We start from the raw sequence: 12,065 nt of genomic DNA, 5'->3' as shown, positions 1-12,065 counted from the left end.
ATCTTTGGACTCCAAAACCCAAATTACTTCCTTGCTCTTTACCCTTTAAAACATTTCTCTAGCCCATCTCTGAGCTACCTAAGTAACTTCTTAATACAGAGTTTCAGAAAGGAAGAAATACCCTTTTGACCTTAATAACTGTAGCTAGAACTCAGAGGTGGGGGTGTCTAAAGTTAATTAATTATCTATAAGGTGACTGGAACTTGTCAGTTACAAACAAATGTTTGTGTTCCTTTTTTATGGGCCTTAAAATGTTGTACAGAGATATAGTAGGGTCAGGAGGAGTGGGTTAGATCATATTTGCTGCGTTTGACCTCATATCTAATCATAGCAGCATCTTATTCCTCAGAATGCCTGTGTCTTGGTTTTATTCTCCCTTTTTATAGTCATCAGATCCAGAATGTAAATTCTTATATGGATGCATCTACTTGACAAGGAAGTACTAGAAATTAACTTCTCTTGGAGGAAAGCACAGTAACCCTAAGTGAGTCGTATAATCTGCTCTGAAAAGAAAAACTTGGACTAAACATATCTGTAACAAAGGATTTTTCAGTCATTTTCCCCTGGGCCTAGTTTTTCTCATCTGTACAATGCATACGTTAGACAAGGTGACCTCTAAGGTCTCTTTAAGTTGTAAGGAGATATGTTTCTGACAGCTCATCTTTACATCAATATTCTGTAAAAGAGTTCATTCTTGGTCTTATTTTGACTTCTCAGAGATCTGATCATATCCTACAATATTGTGATTCAGTTGACCATTTGAGATCTGTCTTTTATATATTTATTCACTCTTACCTCCTCATATTTACAACTCATTTTTGCTTTCATTTGGCAGACCACAGTGCCATTTATAGGATGTAAAATTTTTCTTGGTGAAATTTTTCTCAGTTTCTAAGAGAGTAAATCTATTAGAATTGCTCTCTTTGGTGAAGAGAATATTTACTTACCTGTAATGCTTGTTCTCTAAAGGTGTAAAATTATGATCACCTTTGCTCTTCCTATTTGGGGGAGGGTCTGACTCAGAAATTGATGTTTATCAAAATTCGATCTGTCTTATGTCAGGGCAGGAGAGCCACAGAGTGGTGAGCAACCTACAACTGTGTATCTTAAGAGAACACAATTACAGGTAAGAAATTTTCCCTCTTCCACAGGATGCATAACCTTATACCCTAACCTTTGCAGGCTTACTTTCTGACCTAAATTTATTTCTCATCATTTAGATTTCAATATTCACTATAAAAAATGTGACTAATTAGAGAGCTCTTTTTGACTTTTTCCCTTTTTGGATTTCTGCAGGTCATTTATCATGGTGATTTGCATTATTCATGCATAATTTAACCAAACTACTTGATAGGGAGAAAAAACTCACAGGATATTCCATCTGAGAGAAATATTTTGGTACTTGTAGTGGACAGCTGTATTTTCTCATTCGAAGTCTACCTGTGAATCTTTTCTATTACCTCCTCATATGCCCACAGCACAGGGCAGGCAGCTCTTAAGAGATCTTTTATCTTCCTTCTGGGCACTGTATTTTATGTACTAGTTTTATCTATATGATCAGAGTCTCTCTTAAATAAATGCTAAGATTTTTCTCTTCCTTTTTTCTTCCCATTTGCCCCATTCTAAGCAGTATGAAAAGTGGAGTAGTAATCATTTTTTATTGGTTTTGGTTCTTTGATGGATCTCATTATTTGTAATCAAGGTTTTCTCAGCTTTGCCCAGTAGAAGGAATTGATGGGGCAATATACTAATATGCTGAAACACAAGACAAAAAAAATAAGATTTGACTGTGGAACTGAATGAGTGTGTTGGATTGCATCTCTCACCAGTTGACATGTAATAACGTGGTTAATGCATTTATAATAGGCATACTAAATTGTTTTAAATGATTATTAATAATTCCCTGGTTCTTTTCCCATTATAGCGCTGGATAAAGCAAGCCTTGGAAGAAGGGATGACTCAAACATCATCTGTACCCCAAGAAACTAGAACTCAGCACCTATACCAAAGTAATGAGAATAGTAACTCTTCTAGTATCTACAAAGACAATGCAGGTATTTGTCTCAAACCTTTCTGAATATATGAGAATGATTATTTCAGGTCCACATAAAAAATTTCAGTATGAGTACCTAAAAAGTCTGATAGAAGAAAGAAATAGCATTGCTCTCTAAATAGTTACTTTACATCTGTCTTTACAGAGGAAGAGAGAGATTTCAAGTCAGGGATCAATTTTCCCAGGACGACAAAGAAGGAGCTAGACAGTGTACAGATAACAGCAGAAATGGTTATTAAAAGGTTAGATACATTTAAAGTAGTAAGTTTAGGAAATCTTTATCCATATTTATAACAGGGGAAATAAGCAAGAAAGAGGTGGGACACCATCCAGGAATGAATCAAAATTGTAAGTGATTGAGTTGGGTTTGGCTCAGTTGAAGGTTCAGTGGATGAATGAAGTAAACGAGAAATTATTATACATTGGTTGTTTTCAAAGGGGCTCACACAATTAGTATAAATTTTTAAAGAAGACACAACCTTGAATCTAAAGTCTTCACAAGTTTTTAAACTACGGGGTCACGAAAGATCATCTGGTTTACAGCTTCTCACAGTGACTCTTGCATCGGGCTTTAACTGAATTGCAACTGAAAGCACTTGTGATACCAACTTACTTATTTTGGGAGAGTCTTTTTACCAAAGTTTCTCCTGCCAATATCAGCTTAATTGAGAAGTTCTCTGTGATTTCCATTAAGTTTATCTCTAAATTTTGTGGATATTATGCAATCAAAACAAAAGACCAAAATAAATAGATGCCTAAAGTCATGTAAAGCTATAGCTAACGTGATAATATTTTAGATTTTCATAAAAACCACTTCATTGTTTCTATTCATTGACCTGCTGAGTAAATATGAACTTGAATTAAATACTATGTCTGTTAATTCCTGAATTATGTTAAATTTTTGTATAATGTATTTGGGGGAAAGGAAGCTACTAAAAATATATTTTTTCAAAATTATTGATTTAGAATATTCTATCTTTATATTGGATTGCACCTTATAAATTATCACATGTGTAACTTCAGGATAATAGAATCCCAGTTTGGAATATCTGGAAGATAAATGATACAATGTATTTAAAATACTTTACTTTCTTCATCAAAGATTAGAGAGATTTACTCAAACCAGATTAATACAAAGAATTGCTGGTACATGCACATTTGTATTTGTGTGTGATGTGTGTATGTATTTCAGGTTGGGAAAGGAAGGTTGTGTGGCAGTTCATGTCCTGACCAGCAAAGACTCAGAAAAAGTGCCTTTGCTACTGCGTGCCTTGTTTGGAATAGAATTAGAACTGTTAGTCACCAACCTTTATTGAATTTCTGCTCTGGTGTCGAGCAGTGAGGAACATGCAATGGACACACCTTGCCCTTAAGGAGCAACATAAACAGAAGGAAAATATTTCATTAAAACCGAGCAGGAGTCAAATGGGTGACTTGGTATATTGCCAAAAGTTAGTGTAAATCCCAAGGAATTGTTTTTATTTGTTGGTTTAGTTTTCGTTTTTGTTTTGTTTTTTTCCCTTCAAAAAGACCAAGGAGGTATTAATCAAGAAAGGGAGACAGACAGATGGTGCAGCAGGAAGACTCCACACCTGAATTCTCACTGTCATTATTCCACACAGAGCACTCTTTTTTGTTAAACATTTATGGAACATTTACAGAAATTAATCAGATAACTACAATACATTAAAGATTATAAATTCTGAAAAGCTAAAGTTGTATAGAAATGAAAGGTATTGGCTATTCAGCTAGGGCAGGGTGTAATGTTCATTACTTATAAATGATGTGGATATATATCTAGGAGAGTTTAAATAATCTACTGAAAAACTTAGAATTGATAAGCGTTTAATAAAACTTTTGGATAGAAGGTACATAGGCAAAAACTAATAGCATTTATGTACTCAGAAAATTAATGAAGAAAAATTTTTCATTCCCAAACTTACCAAAACTAAGAAACTGCCTAGGAATAACGTTAGTGGGACATGTGAAAAATATTACTGAGAAATATTTTTGAAGTCTTGAGGAAATTAAGAGAAATGTCATATTCCTTAATGGAAAGAATAAAGACAATCACTGTCTCACTCTCTGACTTCATATAATCCACATCAAACAAGCTTGTTTTTGGAATTTGATTAAATGATATTGAAGTTAAAAAAAAAAAAAAAAAGAACATGAAAATAACCAAGAAAAATTTAAAGAAAGAATAATGATGAGACATACTTTCCCTAGAAGTATAAAACTAGCTTCTAATATGAAGCTGGACGTTAGTAATTAAGTTATCACAGTGCTGGTCCAAGAATGGATACAGTTGGAAACAGGCCTTATATAAATGAAAGATGTGATAAATTATTCTGGAATTTTTACTTACTTGGGGATTGAAAAGAATGAGATTCTTGCCAAAGCAAATTCTAGACACATTCAAATATTTTTTTAAAAATCAAACTTGGAAAGACAATGTGCCTGTTTCTATGTTGTCTCTGAATTAACAGAGGATATAACAGACTAATATGTTGGGAGAAAGGATTTGCAATAAAAATGACAAGAAAGTATTATTCTTACTGGCAATTTGGTAAGATTTATGATAGGCATTAAAAATATTCGTACTCCTTAACCTAGTAATTGTTCTTCGAGGCATCTGTTCTACAGAAATAGGTATGGGCCAAAATTTTTGTACAAAGCTTTATCCATAGGTTTATTAATAATTGCAAAAATATGTAGGATAAAAACTTGGATTTCAGTTGATAAAGGAATGATAGAATTTATGTGCTGTGTGCACATACTTCTAATGGAGTACTATGCAATATCATTAAACAATTTTTACTCTTGATTCATTTTATCAAATTAACTTAACCCTCCCCCACACACACACAAAACATAGTATTGAATTAGATTGTAGTGATCAGAATCTTGACTCTGTAAGAATATTAATAGAATAGTATGTTATGACTAAATAAAATTTCTCCTAGGAATTTATAGATGATTCAGTATTTGAAAATTTATTCATAAACTTAATTTATTAGCAGGCCCATTGGAGGAGGGAGGGTAATAGCACAGTAAATTAATTTAATGGTAAATAAGATAGCACAGTTAATGATTTTTTTTAACATCTGTCTAAAAACAGTTTCCAGTTATGCTTCGTAGTGAAAAAATTAACAGAAAAACTGGTAAGGTTTTTCTGGGTACAAAAATATATAAACATTTTCTTATATATTAACAGTAACATTTAGGTAACATAAAGGGTATGAGAATATGTTCAAGTCACGGTGGTAACAAAAAGTAGAAAACACCAAAGAGTAAACATAGTTAGAAATGTGACGAATCTATGGGTAGAGGGATATAAATGAAGGCATGAGTAGCTGAAAAAAATGCCATAGTGCTGAGAACACTCCCCAAATTACTCATGAATTTATTTATTTTTTAAATACAACCCCAATCAAAATTCTAACTTTTTTTTGGTTGACAAATGATTTCTACAGTTTAGTGACATTAACAAGTATGGTAAGATAGGCAAAGTATTTTAGAGAGCTGGAGTAAAATAATTCGTATTGCCCAAACAATTTATGTCAATATTGCTGCCATTTGGATAGCAAATATACATAGTAACATTCAGAACTAAACCTAGTATATGTAAGACTCTAATACCATATTTGAAATATTTCAAATTAGTGGAGAAATTCTGTATTGTAAAAGGTTTTGGAAGAACGTGAGAGCCATTTGGCATTAAACATAGATACAAAACATTGTATAGCCAAAAAAGACTATTAATAAAATTAAAAGGCAGATAGCAAACTGGAAAAATATAATAGTAACATTTTTGACAAGGGTCAGCACCTTATTATTTAAAGAGCCCTTAGAAATGAAGAACAGGATCAACACCTCTGTAGAATGCAGGCTGAAGGACATGAGCTGACATTTCACACAAGAATAAATATAAAGCTAGTGAGCCTATAGAAATATTCTTTTAACAATTCTACATCTGGACATTTGTCCTAAAAAAGTAAACAAGTGCAGAAATATGTAAGAGCAAGATTATTGGTCACTGAGGCATTTATAATAGCAAAAATAGAAAACAAGTTGGTTAAATTTTGATTATATGAATGCTATACAGCCATTAAAAACCTAGTTGTAGATTTGGGTTTGTTGCCATGGAAAGATTTACCATGTATTTCTGAGCAAAAGTAGTGAGTTATTGAGCAGTGTGATTTAGATAAGAGTTAATAAAAGAGGTCTAGATGAAAATAATACCAGGATATTAGCAGTGTATTAATTTAGGGAAATACTTTCAAGTTGTGTTTTTAAATATCTGGATGTTTATGTATATAATCTTGGGAAGTATTTGAGTAAAGGGGGAAAAAATCAAAAACGATGGGATAGGTTTAACCACATAAAACTTGAAAGCTATTTATGGCAAAAAGAAAAATGAAACTTGAAAAAAGTTTTTCATAAACATAGTGTTGTTAATAGACAAAAGTAGGCAGTGACCACCAGCCCATAAATTTCATAAGGGCAGACATCAGGGTTGTTTTGTTGAATGTGATATCATAATAAGTACTCAGTAAATATATATTTAAATGAATGACCTGTAAGTTGTTTTGGAGGTGGGAGAGTTTATCTGTACTTTCTAACTTTTCTGCAATGAGCTTCATCGCTTACATAATTGCCTTTAGTAGTTACACTGTTGGACCTAACAGTATAACGGTCTTTTTAAAGATTCACTGTTTAAGACTCTTGAACTATAGAAAAGGTATTCTAAATATAAGTCATGAATCACGTGTTTGTCTTTTTTATACCTAGGCACTTTTGAAAAGGAGAAAAGAAAAATAAGAAAGAAAACTTAGTATCTGGAACAAAAGGAAAATACGAATATACTTCCAATCTAGGAAAATAAACTATCAGATATCAGAAAGGAAAATATGCATCTCCAGTATTTTTTGCATTTCTTCTTCCCTCTCTGTTTTAACATCTACTCTAGTTCAGTGCCTCGTAACTTCTTCTGTTAACTACTCCATTAACTCCAAATAGTTTCCAGTGTCTAATCTCATCCTAACCATTACTGCCCGAATAATTTTCCTAAAGCATAGCTCAGATCATGACCTACTGCCCCAAAACTTTTCCTCAAAGGCCTGGGATGAATCTTACTTTTTCCTCCAAGCCTTGGTGATACACTTTTTAACCCAGTGATTAAGAATGTAGATGGGGACCAGATTACCTAGTCTTCATCTCCATACCAAATTCCTCATCTTTAAAATGGAGGTAATAATAGTGTTGGATTTATAGAATTGTTAAATCTGATAATTTACATAAAGCCTGTAGTATAGTGCCTGGTATATAATAAGCACTTAAAAGCATAATTATTTTTTACTAACACAGAGTATAGTATGATCACCTCTGTTGAGATTCTTAAACATATTAAACATGTTTTCTTTTTCTTAAAAATTTGTAAACCCCTTTAAGTAGACTATATGATGGCCATTTACCCCCACATAACCTAGTTCAGTGGTTTTCATATAATAAGTATTAAGTAAATAAATATCTTTTAAGTGTTGTAAATAAATAAAAGTAGATTTTTCCTCTGAGAAAGAAGTATTTTGGCCTAAGTGGTCACTAAAATATACAGAGTAGTAACTTCCTTTTTAAGTGGACCTAGGAAATAGAGAAAGTAGCATATTCTAATGAGAAAAAGTACCAGCCTAGTTTTTGAAAATAGTTGGAAGTTTTTGTAGAAATCATTTAACACTTTGAAGCACTCTTAAAACTAGGGGCTAGATATGGATCAGGTGACATATGTAACTCTTTCCTCCTAAAGCAGAATGTTATAGAAAGCTGCTGAAAAATGGCAAAAATAGAGAAGCTAAAAGAAGCATGTAGTTAACATCCCAGAAGCTTGAGCTGGCGAATGTCAATTAAGTAGAGGGTGATTTCAACAGTGACACAGATTTGGGATTTTCGGAAACTGTAAAAAAGTTAATTTATATTTCCCACTAGAAGAGATTAATTGGGTCCAGGGATCTGTCAGAAGTGTCAGATTCATCTGGCAATTCTACTTTGTGTGACATTTCAAGAGTTTCTTTGGGTTTTGGTTTGACTGTGGGAGACAACAATGGGTGAGGCAAAAGAGGAGTTAAGAGCCATTATGGGGCTAGAGATTAATGGCTTAACTACAGAGCCTCCTTTTAAACTATGGTTTCAACCTCTCATCCAAGCTTTGTATTTCACAGATTTGTTGAGCCCATTAAAGAAATGGAAGTCTCGCTATCTGATGGAGCAGAATGTCACCAAGTTACTGCGGCCTCTTTCTCCAGTCACACCACCCCCTCCCAATCCAGGCTCAAAGAGCCCCCAGCTGACCACATCTGGCCCATCTCACCCAGAAGAGGAATGTCGAAATGGATATAGCCTCATGTTCTCACCAATCACGTCTCTTACTACTGCCAGTCGCTGCAGTACTCCTCTGCAGTTTGAGGTGATTTGGGTTTGGTTGTTGGGAGTGCTGAATATCAAGTCCTCGTTCGCACCTCCTCATTTCAAATACAATATCATTTCAAATGCTCTTTACCATGTTCCTTGCCTGTCTTGGCAAAAGAATGGGAAACCTCAGATTCAGTGTGAACTATTACCTGGTAGCCTGTCATCTTGGCAGTCCCCATACTTCCCAAAACAGAAATAATTCTACCACAGATGACATTCATTTGCCTTTTGCAGGCAGTCCATCAGTCTCCTTAACTTTAGGTAGTAAACATACTACACCTCCCTGTTTGCCTTTACTCTGTACTTCAATTAAAATAGGCCTCTAGCTGCCTAGTAATTATTGATCACACCAGCCTGAAAGCTCCGATTATACTGATGTGATAGGCCTTTAAATCAGTGAAGTGTCTTTCCCCTGTTGTTTGTGTTCTCGTCTTGACCTCAGTGAACAGAGATTTGAAAGCATTGGAATATAGTTAATAACAAATGAGGGTTTTTTTCCTAGTCCAGGTTACTTTCCCTGTTTTTATAATGTGTTAGGAATGAGACCTAGAAAAAGGCTAGCAGTATGCATGTATAAAGATAAATTGATTATATTCACTCTTTGGATTAATGTATATCTCAGCTATTTCAGAAAGTTAATTCTGAATCACTTTAGTATTCAAGTTTGGGTGACAGCAGGTTTGCTGAGTAGATTCCATGTGTATAAAAACGCATTTATTGCATGTTGTTTGGATTTATCATTAAACAGACACTATCTTTTCCTTCTCAGAAAAAACTGTTCAGATCACTAAACACACTCATCTCTGCCCCTAGCTTGCGGTTCTCCAGGTGTGTTTTTTCATAAAGGAGAATGTTCTAACCAATGCCATCCTCCCTGTTCAGCTTTTATAAGAGCATGGGGATTAAAAATAGCTGGACTTTGGATGGCTAACTCAGAAGGAGGTAGCTAGCAACCTTGAAAGCAAGGAGAAGCTATGTTCTGTACCTAAACTAAACCTTGGAGTAAACCACCTCTGGAGGGTAAAATAATTTCCTAGTTACATTTGATTCCTAGCGAAGTTATTCTTTACCATATTCCCTGTGGTGTTCTTTCTTAGCCAGATAGTAAAGTAGCTGATTCAGGCCTTAACTAAGTTTACCTGTCTGGTTTGCTTGTTAAGAGTGCTGTTGACGTTTCAGTTAGGGTTTGGTAAGTAAAGTTTCATGAGAGGACATTCTCCCCCGTGGGCAGTATATTATAGGAATAGGGTTTCATACTTTGTTATTGCAGGTTTTACTAAATGGGAAATTATGGAAATTAGAAGGTAAGTTGCCTTCCCAGTCAAATTTAGCGTTGCTGCATTTCTTATCCCTTGTAGCACTTTGGATAACTGTGAAATACCAGGAAAATGTAAGGGGTTTGGTCAGGGGTGGGGGTTGGTTGGGTTTTTTGTTGTTGTTTTTAATTAAAGGTCCTTTTAGTGATGCAGTCTAAACATAATGTTAGAATACCAGGAGGGAAAGAAAATAATATAATAAATAGCCCATCTCTTCGAAAAGATTAATGCATGTTTATACTATTTTAATCTCATGGTTTAACTGAGGCAATTGAGCCTTCCTAATGAATAAAAAAAAAACACCTCACCATCTTGACCATCCTTATCACCATGTTAATTGCCATGCTCTTTCCTATTTTCTATTATAGTATAGGAAGGTATGGAGCCTTATATCCATCCAAGACTATGTGACACAGAGAAATAATCCAAAAGGTGTCCCAAATAAAGATCAGCTTGGTTGGGGGAAGAATATTTTTGAAAGGAAAAATAAAAAACATTCCAGGAGAAAAGTGAGAAATATCTCCAATGCTAAGGGAAGGAGTTGAGGTGACATGTAGTGGAAGAGAACAAGATCATAGGGGGAACCATCAAGAAAAAGGAAAGCAACAACATTGGGAAGGCAGACTTAATTAGTCCCTCCTTTCCACCAGAATGACCCTTTTCTTCACTCCCTGCCTTGAGATGCAAACCTCACTATCCATCTCACACACACTACCCATCCCACTAAATAAAATGAACAGCCAATACCTGGCTCTGCTGAACAGCCTCGTTTCCCCCACCACAGATACATTCCATAGTCAACAACGTTAGGAAACACACACACACACCGGTACCTTGAATCTTTGTCACAATAACCACCACCATTCTATCCACATTTACCATTCAGATCTTCCTGTTAGAGTTCATTGCCCAGTTTCTGTTTCATAGAATGGTGCTTCAGGTGAAAGCCCTGATAAGAATAAACATGTTTAGGACACAGGGACTCAAAGTGTATACGTCTGCTTTTCTTGTTTTCCTCTGTTCGCAGAAGTACAATGGATTTTAACATAGAGAATGTTTGTAGGGGTGCTCAGATCCAATGGATTATGCCAAGAACCATCTAGTCTATAAGCCAAAGATTCCATCAATCGTATCTTCTGTAATTGTCATTTAAGGGGAACTGGCCATGTCCCTAGCCCTGTCAGCCCCCAGCACGCTAATCAGTTTCCCTGGATAACAGTGGCGGACCTGAAGTCTCAGAATAGGAAATGTGGGGTGAAGGAAAAAGATTCCCCTAAGGAGGAATAAGTGGTAGGGTGCCTGGCAATAACAAATAGTATAGGTTGCTAAATTCTCATCTAACCTAGAAAGAAATATACAGTTGACCCTTGAACAATGCAGGAGTTAGGGGTGCCGACCCCCACTCAAAAATCCTCGTATAACTTTTGACTCTCTAAAAACTTAAATTCTAATGGCCTACTGGACCAGAAGTCTTACCAAATAACATAGTTGATTAATAAATATTTTGTAAGTTATATGTATTATATACTGTATTCTTACAATAATCTACAGAAAAGAAAATGTTAAGAAAATAATAAAAGAAAATACGTTTACAGTACTGTATGTATTTATTGAAAAAAATTCACATATACAGTGGTACCTTGGTTTTCGAACGTAATCCGTTTCAGAAGACACTCAAGTTCTGGACCATTCGAGTTCTGAAACCTTCGAAATCCGAGGTGCAGTTTCCCCATAGAAAGTAATGCAAAAATGGATTAATCTGTTCCATACCTTTAAAATCAACCCCTAAAACTGCAAATTTAGCATGAATTTTACTATCTAATGATACCATAGATCCATAAAATTTACGGTGTTCGTAAACCAAAATGTTTGTCAACGGAGACATTCGAAAACCAAGGTACTACTATAAGTGAACCCTTACAGTTCAAACCAGTGTTCAAGTGTTAGCTATAATAATGTAAAATTTTACTGCTCTCTTTCCTGATAGTTGCTTGAGATGTTTACTTATAGCATGAAACATAACTAATTTATTCTTAAATGCTTTCAAAGGCAGCAGGAAGCATTTAAACAAGTCATTTTGTCCATTGAAATGAGTTCTGCAATTTAACATTTCCCCTTTGCATTCTGATCCCTCCCTCTGTCCCCCAAAAAAGTTGTGACTAACCATCTATGCTTGCTTTTACTTTATTTTTTGTTTTGGTTTGCTTCTTGACTTCAAGTAGATGAAT

At 34.7% G+C, this 12,065-nt stretch overlaps 1 protein-coding gene across 17 annotated transcripts in view; it reads left to right on the top strand.

Annotated features, from left to right (window-relative positions):
* SETD5 (SET domain containing 5) overlaps positions 1 to 12,065 on the top strand; it is a 74,269-nt gene that overhangs the window by 53,862 nt on the left and 8,342 nt on the right. For all 17 annotated transcript variants that reach the window (XM_019748273.2, XM_074313041.1, XM_074313043.1 and 14 more), the window contains 2 exons: positions 1,925 to 2,054; positions 8,272 to 8,516. In XM_019748273.2, coding sequence (XP_019603832.1) covers positions 1,925 to 2,054; positions 8,272 to 8,516 — 375 coding nt within the window. The remainder of the gene's footprint in view (positions 1 to 1,924; positions 2,055 to 8,271; positions 8,517 to 12,065) is intronic.

This window comes from Rhinolophus sinicus, linkage group LG10 (assembly GCF_036562045.2).
Source record: "Rhinolophus sinicus isolate RSC01 linkage group LG10, ASM3656204v1, whole genome shotgun sequence".
Classification (NCBI taxonomy): domain Eukaryota; kingdom Metazoa; phylum Chordata; class Mammalia; order Chiroptera; family Rhinolophidae; genus Rhinolophus; species Rhinolophus sinicus.
This window is presented reverse-complemented; position numbering and strand designations above follow the sequence as displayed.